Raw genomic sequence first — 17,314 nt, forward strand, 5'->3', positions numbered from 1 at the left:
TTGTAACCTGAGGGCTTATTGTTGCTTATTGTTGTTACTTTTCTGAAATTATTATATAAATTTCGTCTTCCCCACTGAAGCAAATTATATATTTTCCTTTAGCTTAAGTGGGAGAGTTGCTAGAGAGTTAACAGGTGTGTATCTGGAAATCCAATTTACCCATGACTACATATTGCAACCCAGGATTGTTTTTGCATTTAGAGACACAGACATATAAAACAAATCTGACAATATATGGTCAAAATTTAAAACTTAATTACAAAAACAAGGATATTTCCTTGGCTGTGCTGAAACAGCTCCAAGAAAGACATCTAGCATTTGTATAAAAACATTTGATTTGTTTTCTTTACTTCGGAAAACTGTAACAGATACATGCTTACACAAATCATGTCCTTCACCTCCACATGCACTGAGGTTAGATCTACATCATAACAGAATATGCTGTAGTTCTGCTTGAGAACTTGGCCTTTCCTTTGCTCTTTTTACCTCAGGAAATGGCCAAAATACAAAAGAAATAGTACATTGGGCAAGATAGATGTGCTTGAAATCAAATCAAGAACATACCTGAGAGAGGGACTGTCTGAGGTGAGCTATTTGAGCATTGTGGCCTGTAAGATCCTGCTCTGAAACAATCTGCTTCAGCTTCTCCTTCTCTATAGCTATGCTGTTAAAGGCAGACTTCAGAAGAGAATGCACTAAGCAGAAAGAAAAAAATAAAACAGGTGGCTTCTTGGCTACAGAAATCACATTGCCATCTATTACAATGTTTCAGAAATAAAGACAGAGAGTGGGACTTCCATCCCACAGTTATGGACACTTGAAGCAAGAGGCTGAACTTCAAGTAATCCATGCCAAATTAAGTACAAACACTTACAGCTTGCAATCGCAATGTGCGTACAGTACGTTCACACATATCTCATCTCAGGATATTCTTGGTGCTGAACACATGGAAAGGTGCACATTTGGAAAAAAAACTGTGTCCAATGTGTGTGATTTTCTTTCTGTTTTTTATTTGTACTTATCACAGTAACAGAAATGCCACTTCTGCCAGACTTAATAATGTACTAATAAAGAGGATTACTTGGTCTTCAAACAGGTTTTGAATCTTTTAACATGTCAGTCTCACATTTTTTCCATGCTTGTTATATAACAGCAAACTGATAAGAAAACCTTTTAGAAATTGTATTTTTCAGTTTGTAGGACCATTCACTTACTGGCAATAAAATTGCAATCCAAAAGTACATTCCTGCAATTAGCTCTTTTTCCATTGATTCCACTGACATAAAAAACATTGCACAAAAATGAATGCACAGCACTATGTGTAGCAGCTACATTCTCAAATCATCTGGGGAGAAGTAATGCATTTTGTTGAGGAAAAAAAAAATTCTTGCAAATTCAGTCATGTACTTACAGAATGCAGGAAGCAGTTCAGAAGACTTGGATTTACCTATCTATACATTTATGACATTCATGGAAAATATAAGGATGATACATGTTGCCTTTATGCAAGCCACCTGAACAGCTGAAAACTCTTAAACAGTATCACCTGATGCAGGTGAAAGCCCTGGCCATAACTAAGTGAGGGCAATAAACAAACACAACAGAAAAGCACAGTACAGGAAAGGCTTGGCATCTCCAGCTACCTTTTTGTGCCATCAAGCAGAATTCTTCTTGAAGCTTCATGTATTCAGTAGAGCACTCCAGAGGGTCCGTCACATGGCTTGGGGGAGCCTGAAACTCAATGTCTGCACAGAGGTTGGGGTTGGATGAATGCAATCGGACAGGTGACATTGTAGCACTGAAAGGGACCTGCAGAAAGAAGCAGAGAAGAAATGTTGTATAAGGTGTAACCAAACTTTTGACTCTGTTGAAGAAAAACGCAAATTTCTTCTGAAAAGACTTAGTTCGCAATGTGAAGAACATGGCAAGAGTGAACATTTAACTTCTTGCTCTCCTAAATCTCAACACAGCTGATGCAGACTTCTCTTGAATTTTTTCACTGAAGAAGAAAAAAAGAAGGCCTAAATACACAGCTAACAGCTAATGATGGAGTATTTAAATTCTAACATTTACCAAAAAAAAAATGGATGATTTCCTAATGCTTAGAAGATTACTGGAAAATTAAACCATGAGACATGCTCCTTTATATTTGTACATTGGAGAGTAATTGTAGATGAGTCTGTTGTTGAAATACCAACATTTGAACTATGCAAGTTCCTCCACAGATCCTGAAATAGGATATAATATTATCAGATATATCATTGAAGTTTTTCAAAACTACTCATTAATCTTCTGTTGAAACTCATTGTACTGACAGTTATGAAGAGGGAAGAAGCACACAGTCTATTTTCTTTTTAACTAAACAAAAAAACAAAACAACAACAAAATGAAATCAAAACTCCACCTGATTTTCATTTAAAATACACGAACCATAAATAAATGCCGAGAGACACATTTTAGTAAGACGTAGGAGCAAAGAATTTAATTATCTTTCCACTTCTCTTTCTCCTCTACTTTTCATGTACAGTAATAAAAAAACAATACATGCAAGACTTTCTAAGTTATATATACATGTATCATGTACTGAGCAGTTACCTATATGCTACATATGCACTGTATGGCTACCACTGCTACATATGTGATGTGTGTGCAAGAGTATTTTGTATTTTACTTTAATGTTACCATCTACACACATTTATATGAAAATCAGGCCAAGAACACGATTTTAAATTGTAAATGCAACAGAAAGGCATGCAGAGCTACATTTTGTTACTTAAATATTAAGCATTGTTTAATGTATCAAACACTGTTTAGCGCATCAAATCTAATTTATTTCATTAGCTTGATCAAATGTGTAAATCAAGAATTTTCACACTGCAGCCCAATGTAATTATTTAAATATGAAAAATGGGGCCAAAATATAAAATGTCTCTTCCAAGGCATGATAAAGAGCAGCAGATAACATAAAAAGTCATATTACTAAGAATTTTTATCAACAGATGAGTTCTATACTGTCATCAGTGGTTGAACTTGGTACTTTGTTATTTGATTAGATCACGGAACAGTTTTATCAATTCCTCCCTGTAAAAGCTGACGTCAGTACACATTTTAGGTTTTGGTTCTGATGCTCCAATGAAACCCTCAAAATCCTGTTGGATTTATTAATCATTCCACTCATGAGCATACTCTGTGAAATACATTTCTCACTCTGTTCTTTTTCAATTTCCAGATACATATAGTACATTAAATAATAACTCTATGGCACCTATCTAATATAAGCTCTATTCCTGCTCTCATGTATTTTGATTTCCAGCTGTATCAACAAAGTATGTCTTTTTTTACTCATTTTAGCCTCATACCAAGAAGAATTCCTTAACAGAAGATGCAGAATAAATTCCTTCTATTCATACTGGATGTTTAACCCTTTTCTTCTTCACAAGTACCAGATTGTCTGCCTCAAGAGCCCAGCAACATTAGGTTAACAGACTACAGTGGCTAAACGTAGGTTAATTTCAAATTTGTTTTCCAACACCTTTTTCCCCTTCTTAAATGGGAGAGCATGTTTCCAGAACTGACTGAGGGCATCACAAAGCTTCAACAGGTCCAGGTGGCTCCAGGATTGTGGATACCTCCAGAGTAGGTATCTACTCTGTACCTGTGCATATGGAGAACATACCCACCCCTCCAGACCATCCAGAAGGCAGGAAAGAAGCTGACATCAGCCATAATGCCAGAGCTTGAGGGAGAGTCCCCTCAGCCCCAGGTGCCTGTGGTGATGGGGAAGGGTCCCCAGCCCCACGGGAACTGGCAGAGCTGTAGGCAAGCTGCCCACACATGCAGGGGGGCTCTTTAGTCACTCTGATGAATCAAGCTGAAGAGATCTGCTTTAGATCCATAATTTCTACCTCAAACCCCAGCTGGCCAAGCTGAAAAGAAATGTTTTTGCAATGAGGTTTATTGAAAAAATACTATTTTTGATTATGCCCTAGAAACAGAATTTACATGTTCTACAAATATGTCACACTACTTGCAAGAAATACACATTCACATGACAGAGACAAGTAACCTTGCTGAGTGCTTTAAATACAAGAACCAAAAATACCAAACTGTTGATTGACATGAACTCCCCTTATATACATTTTTCAGAAAAGTTTCCAAGCTACTTTCCATAACAGCTGAAAAACAAACAAACAACAAAAATGCCCACAACATATTAAACAGCCATTTTCATTCTCTTGAATAGGCAACAGTCCAGGAAACACTGCCTATACCTCTCTTCCCCTTTTTTCCTTTCACTGAAGTGCTTTCTCTCTGTATTAATGGTGACTTGATCCTGACTTTACTACCCATTCTCTTTTGGTTGTTTATTCAAAGATTTTTGAAAAAATATTTAGCTTCTTGATCCATCACTCTAGTTTTCTCCACACAGACACTTCTAGACATAACCTCAGATGAACCTTGTCCCAACTTCCTTCCTGCTTTGCACCAGAGGCGTTATACCCACTCATCCATCACCTTCTTCAGAATTACGTGTTCATGTAGGAACAGACTGTTCCTGGCCATGTGGGTAGTAAGGAAAACCTCTCTCTGCTGTGCATTTAGCTGATATAATTCTGTATCCCTCAGTCTATGCACACAGCTTCACTGTCTGGGAGAGCCAACCATTTTGTACATCAGCCAGGAAGAACAGGCCATGGTCACGAACACTGCAACAGCCACAGAGTCATTTTGGTGCCTCGAGCTTTCCTTCCTCCTGCATTTTCTCCAGCTCCTCCAAGACCTCCCTCACTTCAGCTGCAGGTAACAACTCAGCAATTCCCTGTTCTTAGTGCCTTCCAACCCAAGTCCAGCTGCATTTGTCCAACGAAGAGCTCCCTAGGTAAGGAGTATGACCCTTGCCAAAGCTGTTTAACTGCTGCTGAGCCTTCTGGTTAGAGCCTCCCACCAACACTGCTCAGCCCTATAAACTGGGAATCAGGCAGATTGCTGTGCTAGGCAGGCACACTGACACAGTCAAAACAGCAATCAATTACAGAGCACGCATTCAGCATCAATTGATTCCGGAGGAATAAATCTATATGAGTTAATTTTGAAGCTGTAGAAACATTGATATGCCTCATGATTTTTAAAAAAGCATAGCAATAACTGAGTTTGTGGTTCAGGTAGCAGGAGCTCAAGATAGTTAGGCTTAGGCAGAAACAATGTCAGATCTAGGGGATTTTAGCTTTGGCCTGGAACAGCAAACCCTGGAATACTTCAGCCTGGTGAAGACATTCTCTGCTTGGGCTAGATAAGGAGTTTGCATTTAAAGTTCACTTTAGCCTTTGGCTGTACAGTCTTCCCTATCTAGTTGCTGTATTCATCTGTTGATGGATTAGTGCAAATGTCTGCATTGGGTCTTCCTAATGAGTACCTTCTTCATATAGCAGCAGCTGAAGATATCCTTTTGATGGTAATTCAATTAAACCAACATGATTTCTCACAACAAATTCCCAGCCCTCGTGTTGATTTCATAGCTCCATATTTTCTGACAAAGTTTTAGTGAATTAGCAAAACTACGTACAGACACTGAGGTAGTAATATGACTTTTTGGGATTATGGAATGTAAACAGAAAGTGCCTCCAATGAAAAGGCTAACCTTATACTACTTATAAAAATATCAGAAAGGTTTATAATTCCATGATTATTTGTAACAAATCTCCTCAGTTCTATTGTCTTGCTATAACTGTCACATTTTTTAACAGAATTTGATAATTTTTTTCTGTTTTGTATTGTATGTCAAAGACTTACTGCGTGCAGCACCTGAGTCTGTCACTTGCACTTACATAAAGGAGGAGGGATATGTACCATGTAAACAAGCTCAGACCCACATTTGTGGAATATATTTGTGTTGGGCCTGACCACCTCTAAGAAACTCAGCTAAAAGGTGGTAGCATGGACACCTCCAGAAAGTGCAAGAAACATTTTCATAAGCTTATTACACAATCAAGTTACACAGCTTCCCATCCTTAGAGCTATCCCTTGATTTTTAAATCCACTCACTGTTGTAGCCACTGCAGCTGCCAGTCTCTGCCGGCGTCGTGTTGTGCTGAACTGGCCCTTCGGTGCCGGCCCTTCCTGACAGTGAATGCAAGAAGAGAAGTAGAAAAAGAGAAAGGGAAGGGGTGATGGACACAGGAAGATGAAAGGTGATCAGAAAAGGGAGAGGGAGAGTCTTTAAGTGGGTTTCCATTTTGTTAACTCTTATGGCCTACACATGTTGAGGACATATAATGTGTTTTCAGCTGTGCATGCCAGAGACATAAAAAGCTGGATACTTCACTAAAATTATCTCCAGATGAGTTGGACTGCAGTGCACTCACTAAGGCTACCGAAAAAAAAAAAATCTATTAGCATTGCCATTCAGAGTCATGAGGCAAAAATGGAATAAGAGAACAGAAAGGATGCCACAGCATGACAGAAAATAAAACAAAACTCAAACTCCTTCTGGGGTCACTCGACCATCTAGAAGATGAATTCTGAAAGAGATCACTTTGCAATAGTGGAAGTGCTCACTGAAGATGCATGTGTCTCAATGGTAAAACTTTTCAGTGTGTATGTCATCTAGTGAGTTTTCTTATGTAAAAATTCCTGCATAGAGCTCTGGCATTTCCACATCTATCCTTGAGCCTACTGAATAATTTTCTCCACACATCACTTTTTTTGAGTTCCACCTGCTTTTCCCATACATTATTGAAAGCTTGGCTTCCAATCCGAGGCAAAAACTCAAATAAAGCAGCACAAATAAAAACTAAGTCTTTCTACAGCTGCTTCCTTTTCTGCATGTCTAACCTGTGACCTTATCCTGCTTAATTTTACATTTATTTTACTTGTAAGAAAATTTTTCACGGTACATTAAAGTCAGGCAAGTAGCTGTCTAATGCAGAGGAGCTCCACACCTGTCATAAAGTCATTCTATTTAATCTTTAATCAAAATGCCATTATTCTGAAGCCACTTTAAGATTTTGGAAGACTAGGAAATACACCTTTCTGTTTTTAGAAAAAAGTTCTCAATTCCTTTGCATTTTTCTTCTCCCGTATCTTCACCTGTAGCCACTTCAGTATTTTCAGATCTATATATCTAGATATTTTTACTTTTCCTGCAAGCAGGCTGATCATTGTACAAATAACAATGTGTAGATTGGACACATGGACACCATGCTGAAGAAGAGGATGTTGTATTTCAATTATTAGCTGAACTGTCTTGCTTCTGTAACATTCCCAGTAGGGTTGCTACAGTGGAGAACGTCCAAACACTTCACCCTCTGGCTGATATTAGTGGCAGTGCCACTGACAGTTGGAAAGGTTGTCTAATGAGCACAGTAAAAGACTTGTGGTACAATATTTTATACTGTTCTCACATTAAAATGACATGTGCATAACCTCTGAAATACTGAGAACAAACTCTGTTAAAGCAGAGAACAGATCATATGAATAATGTAAAGCTCTTTGTGCTATACAGAAATATGTCTATTCTGTGAATAGTGTATGGAAGAATATTCTTACTTAAATAATAGAGACAAAGCTATGTATAGAGACATGCACAAATTTATATGTACATAAGATTATGAATGCAGGTATGCATTATTAAAATATATAATGAATAACAAATAATGAGCTTTGCAGAACCCCACAACTCTCAACATGATAAAAAGTGAGGTCATAATCTGAGTTACGATGAAAAGAAATACTTAAGAGTAAAAGTAATAACTAGTCTGGGTCTGGTTTCAGTTCTGAGGTGAAAGACTCAGTAAAGCAAGATGATTTTCAGATTACTCCATGAAACAGAGCTCTCTAAAAACTATTCTCCCGTGAAGTCTTGGAACTTTACAACTTTGAGCTTTTTTTGGGAAACCAAAATATCACTCATTCTTTATTGTTTTGCAGTAATGTTTTGTTTTTTTCTTCCTTTGAAGCTGTCATGAGAATGATAACTTATCCTTTTACCCAAAGGGAAATAAATTTTAAAAAAAAACAAGACCAACAAAAAAATTTAACCCACAACACAGTTTTTGTCCAAAAGTATAATTTGTAAAATTAATTAATGCAGGTCAACTAACCTCTTGTTGCAGGCCATTTTCATAAGATTTTTAATAGGCTTTTTAAAAACAAAATTAACCTCCTTTATAAAGAAGTAATCTTTCTTAAGAAAAGCAATTAATGTATTACTCTTGAGTAAAGGCCTGTAAATGCAGTTGTTAATTCTAAACAACTTAGCAATGGTAAACACCCAAACCTGCAAATGTATAGAGACATGTTATGCTCAGTTTTGCTTCAGAGAGTAACCCCACTCTGCTTACAGGGATTATTATCTGTGTGAGCAAAATCAACTGCACACAAAACTGGCACATTTAAGTGGTAAATATAAATGTCTAGGCAACAAATCAAGCGGCTTTACTTACAAGAGAAAGTGTGTTTTAAATGCGTTACACACCTAGCACTCCTACCACAAGAATGTGTTAAACGAAAGCTATCTCATTAACAAATGAATGGTAACAAGTACAACACAAAACCTGGATGGAAGAATTCCCTCCTTGCCTCATACACAGAGGATACTGAGCCAGCAGAAATCACACCCTCGTTCCCCATCACTCACAAAGCACACACCTTTATATAAAGTTCCCTAATTTTATGCTCCCCAGAAGGATGCTCTCAACATCCTACCATCAGAACGTCTTTGATGTAATTAAAGACTGCTCATTCAGAAAAAAATAGGTGCAAGTACTCCAAATGGAATTAAAAGTGAAAATAGCTTGAAATTAGTTTGCTAATATTAGCATTATCCCGTAAAACTAGCGAGATGTATGGAGGTGTGAGGAACATAACAGTACAACAGAAATCTTATTAGTACCAAATGTCAACCATTCAATAGCAAATTATGTGTAAGCACCATGAAGCAATGATCATAAATCAGACAAAATGATTTTCAGCAGGGATATCCTGATAAACAGTTCGGAAAGGCTTGAAGCTCTCTTGAAAAAATGAGAAATAAGGAAGGCCAGTGAAGTAGAAGGAATGTCTAACAGAACAAAATGGGAATTAGCTTAGAGGGCACGTAGGCACCAGAGGAAATCCACATTTAAGTGGCAACCTAAGCAAATTAGGAATAACACAATAAGTTAGTGGGCCCATCTTCCTACAGACCACAGCTCTAGCACTCAGGAGACAGTACAGTCCTTGGAAGAATAAACTGTGTCTATCAAACTAGGCAAGATAATGGAGTAGTCATCAAGAGATTCTTTGTTTTCCATACAATTTAGAACAATTTCACTGTTTCTGACTCACTAGAAATTAATTTATAGATCAGTCAACAATAACTTAATACTTCGCTGTAACAAAATGAGCTTTATATTTGCAGCATGAAGCTTGCCAGGAATTAATGCTGACCCAAGATAGGCAGAGTACATTATCAACCCAGAAGTGACAGACCTATGTAGAGCAGTGTCATGCACAAAAACTCTCCCAAGGGAACCTGCAAACCAATCCTATTTGAACTTTTCAGGAACTCCTGGCCAACCATAAACAGCAGTGTGAGACAAGGTGCCTGTAATGGAAGCCCAGGCCAGTGTTATTTTGGCAGAGAGTCGTTAACACAGAACAGCTCATTATTCACCATGACCAACCATAAATCATCATACATTGACTGCTTTCATCATTTTTGTGGATAGGGCTTCTCTGAGGTTACTGTGGCATGGAAGAACGTACAGTGGTGACTGACTCTTCATAGGCACCAAGTACTTGCATGCATTTTCCTGGTATTTTAATTTCCCTGGGCTATTCAGTACCAGGAAAAAACTGTGATCCTTCAATCGCAGATAATAGGAAATAATATCAATCACAAAAATTCCTTTGTTAATAAAACCTTTTTAATCCCAGCAGATTCTTCATTGTTCTACCTACTGTGATTATCAAAGCATAATAGGTAAAAAGAAAAATCTACTGCAAGAGCTGCAATGAGAAAGCTGATGCAGCTATCACTTCTTCCTTCCTTCCTTAAGATTATTGATCTTAAATGAAAACTTAATGCACCTATTGGGGACATATTAAAAGCTTTCAAAGTTTGCACTAATTTCAAGACATCTGAATGGATCAAAAGTTGCTGACATTTATTTACTCAGTAGCAGACATCTCAGTGGTGATTGTTAGCTCCCAAAGCTACTTGAATAGTCTTATCTATCAATTGCTTAGTAATAAAAAAGACCAGCTTTTGGATCAAACCTCAGAATACACTATTACTTCCAACAAAACACAAGGCACATTATGTGCTTTATGCACATTATGTTTATTTCTGTGCTTTTGCTTTCCAGTTCTATGGACGCATGGAGTAAATTCTTGCTTCACATAATTTATTTTCGGTTATTTGATTTTTTTTTCCCATATTAGCCTTTTCCATAACAGAAGGCTTGTGAAAATACTTATAATTGGTAATATTCCAAGTAAAGGTCTTGACAAAGACAATTGGTGTGTTTAGTATTTCGTTCTGCTTTTAACTTTATGTCACTTGTTCAACTGCCTGTCTTTGCAACTTTGAAATGGAATGGCAGCACCCCCACATGGTGTGTGTGTATTGAGTTTTGAATACCTTAATTGACTAATATTCAGATCCCCCTCCTTTCCCTAGATGGCAATGTTTTCATATGAATGAAAATTAAATCAGTACTTTGATCACTATCTTCTCCAGGTTTTGAACAAGAAACTGAGATTTAGTTTACTTCATCAGAAACATGAAAGACAGCACATTGATTTCCTACCTCCAGCTAATATATCATATCATGCTTAGAATTTAATCTAAAAGTACAGTGAAAAGTAAAACATAGTGCATTCAGTACCTGAAGTTGAATTTTTGCATCTTTGCTGACACTTTTTGTTCTCCATCGTCTCGTGACCCGCTTGTCTTTCTTTGAAATATCTACACAGTTAGCCTACATTACACAAATAGTTAAAAGCAACAAAGTGCTATTAAGTTGACACAAGCAACACAGACAATACAGCAAGTTAGTCAAGAATTGTAGCATTAGACAGGTACAAATTAGAAAGTGAGGAGAAAAATGCTGCTGCTGGGGCCCGAAATTGGAGCAGTGATCAGCTGTAGCTGTCCATAGACTTTATAACCATGTGGTACAGTTAGCTTCTTTAGCAAAACTACTGGTAGCTTTTCTTTTTATGGTTACTAATATTTAGGACATGATCTTGAAATCCCCATGGATTTCTGTTGTGGTAATACTCAGATACTTCTACAGACAAGAAGATTCAGTGAAAATGGAAGAAAGTATTTATGTTTTTGGACCTGCCATTGCTTTCTGGTAAGAGGAAAACTCACCCTGAACTGGGAAACAGTCCAAAACTTGGGACCTTTGTACTATGCCCCCTGTTCTAGAGCATGCAACTTCATCTTTGAGGGTCTTTGGGTCTCCGATCCTTAAAAAACTTAAAATGTTATCTTACTCAACACAGCAAAAACTCCTTAAACATGACTTCAATTTATACGTGTGTTCTATTGTAATAGTCCTCTGTTTTGTTTTGCAAAATTACTTAATAATTTGATTTGTCCTATTTAACTCAAATACTAAATACATCTTAATTACTTGTTAACGCATGAAACAGAAACAGTATTAACCAAGATTAAAATAAATATATTAGACAAGCATTTCATCCAAGACTATCATTTCAGAAAAACATTCTGAGTTAACAGACAGCACCTCTATATTTCCCTTAACAGAAAGAACAAATATTTCAGTGTAATGATTTATGTTCAAGCATATTTACCTGCATGTCTGTGAAATTTGGTGCTGACTGAGTTCTCTGTAGTATTTCTAAATTTTGAAGAAGTTTACTGAGTTCCACAAGGTTAGACTGACAATGAGCAAGATCTAACAGATATAAAATGAAAAAAACATTAGGTGCTTCAATTCAGACTTTTTATTGCCATGGCGTCCATTGTTAGCACTTAATTGCATTATAAAAGTTAAGTGTCCAAACTCTTTGTAGTAAGACATCCAAGTAAAAGTTTTATTTTCAGAGATGGTGGACACTGATTATTTCCATAGGAGTAAGCAACATCTCTGACCTCAAAAAGTGATCATATTTGAACAGTGACATCCATTAAAATAACACAGAATATTACGGTAAATTTTAAAACAACATTCCAATACACATAGAGAGCAAGGTTCCCATCACCAGGTAAAAGTTTCTAATTACCTGAAGAGCTACTGCATGTTCATGTAAAGGAATAACTTAACCACCTTACTGACTTCTTTCTTGTATCAGCAAGAGGTTTTGCTGAAAGAACAAAACATGAAAAGATAAAGTCTAACCTTCTGCACATCTGTCCATCTCTTCAGAGTCCTGCAGCCAGGCAGCTACTTTACTCTGACCAGTAGTGCAGGTGACAGGAAGGCTGTTACTGCAAGGTATAGGAGGCTGCCAGGGGAAGTTATTTTGCTGCACCTAAAGCGTAATAAAATGCTTTAATTTACTGTGGCTGTGTTGCCTTGTCAGTGCAATGACTATACTACTTCAAAATAGAAACCAAATTATGCACTGTGTTTTCAGTGAAATCTGTGATTTGTCTCCATAGCTCCCAAAGACACAGATTTTTTTGGAATAGCATGTTGGAGAATCAAACCAAGAACCTCACGAGTGGACTGGGCTAGGTCCCAGTTAGGAAAGCTGTTGTTTAAGAGGAAGAACACAATCAGCAGAGATTTATGCTTGATGAGAAAGGCTAGTGCAAATTGTATGGGTGGTGAATACTCCACAAGACCCCCTACAGTAGCCCCTTCTAATGAAGCAAAGCCAAATTAGTGTGGCCAAATTTCGCTGGCCATCGGTTCCCACAGTGGAAGCTCCCACCTTACGGGCATTACAAGAAGAGCCCACTGAAACAGCCCACAGGCAAGCCATGAGTTCTCAACCAAAGAACACTGCACACCTTTCCATCTGACAAGTTGGCAGCTGGTGAAGACTCTGTAGTGGAGGCTGAGGGGAATATGTGGAAGCTGGCATCCCTGGGAGATCTCACAATCTCATTCTGACGGTACAAGCGGTGGTGCCGTAACTTTGAAACCCATGCATCAAATGAATCCTGTGATTTCACCTGGAGAAAAATTTACTATCAAGAAAGCATGCAAGATAATACTCATCTGCACAATCTTTTAGAATATTGTTTCTACTGAGCATGAAAAAGCAGTATGTGTTTTTACTTTTTACCTTTAGGTGATAGATGTGCTCTTCTGTGTCAAGATCTATTCTACGAGCCTTTTTTTTTATAGACATGACTGATAAACCAACATCAATGCTGCCATGGACCTTTCCTTTCTGTATCTAAAATCAAAAAATCAGGGTACAAATTCAGAAGTATCATGCACTTTTTCTGTATATTTAACAGAAAAATATCTGGAACTGAAATGGTTTCTTTCCTATTTTATAAACATTTTAGCATAAAGCCATATTAAAAAATAAAGCTACATTCAGACTAACCACTTATTATATTTATATATAGTCAAAGAAAAATATCACACAAGAAGTGCTGGAACAAAGCTGACTCCAAAGTTTGGTTGTATTAACTGGTTCACACCAGTGCACAGGTACAGGTAAGTGAGAAGCAGAGAAAATTAGACAGTACTTGACACCTTTCTGCTAGAACTTCATAGTTATTGGTGTCAGATCTAACTAATTTACTGCTAACTATTACATCTCTAGAATACATTGTTATTAATTCTTTGTTAGATCCACATAGCTCAGGATAATTAGCTCTGGCTGACATAAAAATTGGAAAAGCAAAATACATGGTTGGGTTAATCTCTCAAGCAGCTTGATTCAAGAAACTACTTTAAGTAATTTAACTGATATTTCCATAGATGTAAAAAAGGTAGAATTCTTGAAGACATAACCAAAATCTTACATGATTTACCTTTAAATCCATCAACAACTTTCATGCGTGTACTTTCATAAATATGCCTAGAGTGAGTATGAGCAGGCTGAACTTCATTAGAAGTTTTAAAGTCTTCAACTCTACTTACATCAATTGGTGACTTTGAATATTTCAACATTCCATTATCCAGGACAAAAAACCTCTGAAATGATAAGAAAAAACCCAGCAACACTCTTTCTTAATGAGCTGACGTAATTTAAACTGTGTATAACAATTCATCTGGAAAAGGATTATCCTGTAGCAATTAAGGGGGTTGGAAGGAGAGGATAAATACAGTATTAAATAGTTTTCTTGCTTGTTTTTTTTGACTACAATTATCTTCTAAACAAAAGAACCTAGATTCTCTCTTTTCAACATTATGTTCTAAGTTTATCTTAACGAACTTTGATAATGAAGGGTATTTTTTTTTCTGTTTCCCAGGCAATGTAATAAACTGTAAAAAAGAGACTGTAGGACAAGAGAATTATATCTGTTCCTTCATTTTATTCCTGTTTTTCTTCCCACAAAAGCTGGTCATTTTCCAAACCAACAACCTAACTTCCCTTTCCAGAAACAGAGCAGTTTTTCCTACTGCAAGATGTACATCTCAAGAGGAAGATCTCACCACCTGAGAGACCCTGGTCTACCATCCGAAACTTCATGCCTTACAGCAGACCTCTACTCAGTGAAGTACAGATGAGAATGCAAGTCATGCTGAAGGCACCTTTCCTAGTGCTCATCTAGGTAACACAGGTGTTAGTACCAGAGCAAATTTATAAGCGCTCCCAGCAACATCCCCAAGTCAGGGGAGGACTGATGTTTTTGGTGTTAGTGATACAGGGTGAGCTGCTGCATCTTCACTGACATGGTTACCAGGACTGGCCTAACCTGATGATGCCTGTGCTATTGATACACCTTTATTTTGCTGAGCAGTTCTGACTTAGAGCAGAGCAGAATCCCCTATTCACATTGTATTTATCCCTCAATTAAAGATGCCCCAGCCTGTCCATACCTGATCACTCAAGCTGCTTTGCAGTCAAGTGAATGCAGGCTTTAGCACACAGCATAAAGTCTAGCAGGAAACTGGACTTGAAATGACATTCTCTGACTTGTGTTTATCATCACTAACTTGAAAACCATGCAAAGTAATAGCAAATTATTCCTATCTTTAGAGTGCAACCTAAAGCATTAATCTATGTTAAAAACCCAGAACACAGCAAAATGCTCTGTTTGATTCTCAAAGAGGTTGTGATATGGGAAAGACAATTGTTTCCTTAGGTAAACCTGCTAAATTAACACTATGTGCAGGGTCAGTAGTTAAACAGAAGAAAATCTTCCACCCCCCCCCCCCCCAAAGATGGTTCTAGAAATTATGTCAGCTATGCAACAGATGTTGCCCTCACACATGGCAGGAAAACAGTGTTTTTCTCAGCATTCCTGGAGCCATAAGTTCTTAAATAAGATGTCAAAACCATAGGAACATTTTGGGGTTTTTTTGACATAGGCATGGTCATTAACAAACCTCACAAGAACGTGATATTCATGCCATATTGCTCTGTCTCTCTAAGATGCATACACAAAAGAAAATTATCTTTCATCATCATTTCATTCCAAAGCACACTGCAATTCAGAGAACTATAAGTTCACCAAGTTGCATACATTATACCTGGTATGCTACTAAAGAACATCCAGGGCTGTCAGAATACGACGTGCAATGCTAATAGACAAAGATGCTACATATGGCTTTGCTAGCAGAACACTAACACAGCACGTGCTGCAATTACTGTCTCTGAAGTTCCTCACTGGACTCTCAGCACAAAGTATTGTTTTGGAAACTCCAAGATATCCAGGGCAACATTGAAAAAAACCCCAAACTTACTAACAAATCCAAAAGTTTCAAAACCGAAGTTCAGCACTGTTCCCAAGGTGAAATGTAAGGCAGAATAGGGAAGGATGTTAAAATGTGAAGTTCTGAGTCACATTTAAAATTATCTACACAGGTAACTGCTCTAAATTCATCTATATCATCAGAAGTGATTGACTTTATGGAACTGTGAAAGTTGAACTCCTCCTGCTGTCCTATAAATTAGTTCCTTACCAAAACAGACACTTGGCCAAATAGAAACACATTAATATAACATATTTTAAAAGTGTGGGAGCAGTGGTTTATTCCATAAATTCTTATATAACTCATTAATTGATTTTTTTTTTAAGAGTCAGATTGATTTTGGGGGTGGGGGACTTGTGTGCTTTTTCATGTTTCAGCTGTGTCAGTTTGAAATCCATTAATCTGTCTAGACTAAATTCAGGTAGTGCCTAAGTATCTGGCTGCTGAAACTATGAACTCTAGTTAACTAAAAGAAAGCCAAAACATCTAATGTAGATAAGCACACATAAAAAAAAAAAACAGTGCTAGGCTTATGCATAACTTAGTTCAACATCCAGAAAGAAGAGAGAAATTAGGAAAAAAAGCTGCAATTTATACAAGTATGGACTGCATTTGGACTGACTTACCTAAGTCCCACAGTGTTTAGCAAGAAAAAGAACAAAGTTAGGGCTTTCCCTGAAGAAACACCATGCATAGCAAATGATTTCACTGTCTTTTGTAGTAAAATACCTTCTGTTCCAGAAAATTATTCTGCTAAACCTATTCTACTGCTCTTTTGTACCCTCAGGTACAAATATATGAGTGAGCACCAAAACCACACATCTTGTTGCTAAAAAAGGGGGTGGGAAATGCAATTATATTGTGGTATAAAATAGAGTTTATGAACACCAGGTGTAAGGCTAGCAAAAGGTAGAATCATGCATGGAGATTTGTGTCCAGATCAACTAAACAGAACCAGGAGATGTGGGGTTGAGTTTCAGGGTGTTTGGGGATTTTTCTAAATAGAGATTAGAAACATATCTGTATTTTCTGTCAGATATCTCTATAAATAAAGATATCTTATGGTAAATATACGTAGTCCCACTGCATGCCCACAAAGAGGATTCCAATCAAGAAGACAAACAAAACTGAAGGACAAAGCTGAACAAATCTGCTGCCAGCAGACCTGAAGGGGAATGCTTTCCTGTACGAGCACCTTGGATACATGGAAAAGTCCCTCAGCTCTCCTCTGCTGTGCAACTTCATTGTAAACTCAATGCAACCTTAGAGTACACAGCTACACTTTGTTATAAATATTGGAAAGAGAGTTACAGATAAAACCTCTTAAAACACAAGGCATCTGCAATGTTATTCACAAATTCCATCTGGATTTATAATACAACCTCAGGCAGCAGGGACTATGATTTGAGAGCCATGAACTGTGTCTGCAAATTAATTCTATATGCAGGTGGAAGAAAAAGTCATACAGCAAAATT

At 37.3% G+C, this 17,314-nt stretch overlaps 1 protein-coding gene across 4 annotated transcripts in view; it reads right to left on the reverse strand.

The window, feature by feature from the left end:
• Positions 1 to 17,314, reverse strand: part of OSBPL6 (oxysterol binding protein like 6) — a 46,960-nt gene that overhangs the window by 15,022 nt on the left and 14,624 nt on the right. For 2 of the 4 annotated variants that reach the window (XM_062498005.1, XM_062498003.1), the window contains exons 4-11: positions 14,061 to 14,114; positions 13,249 to 13,362; positions 12,971 to 13,135; positions 12,354 to 12,486; positions 11,806 to 11,909; positions 10,869 to 10,961; positions 1,644 to 1,809; positions 565 to 695 (exon numbers count right to left, since the gene is read on the reverse strand). In XM_062498005.1, coding sequence (XP_062353989.1) covers positions 565 to 695; positions 1,644 to 1,809; positions 10,869 to 10,961; positions 11,806 to 11,909; positions 12,354 to 12,486; positions 12,971 to 13,135; positions 13,249 to 13,362; positions 14,061 to 14,114 — 960 coding nt within the window. Of the gene's footprint in view, positions 1 to 564; positions 696 to 1,643; positions 1,810 to 6,042; positions 6,118 to 10,868; positions 10,962 to 11,805; positions 11,910 to 12,353; positions 12,487 to 12,970; positions 13,136 to 13,248; positions 13,363 to 14,060; positions 14,115 to 17,314 lie in introns of all 4 variants that reach the window. The other 2 variants (XM_062498002.1, XM_062498004.1) reach the window with 2 other exon arrangements.

The sequence above is a fragment of the Cinclus cinclus genome, chromosome 9 (assembly GCF_963662255.1).
Source record: "Cinclus cinclus chromosome 9, bCinCin1.1, whole genome shotgun sequence".
NCBI classification, from domain to species: domain Eukaryota; kingdom Metazoa; phylum Chordata; class Aves; order Passeriformes; family Cinclidae; genus Cinclus; species Cinclus cinclus.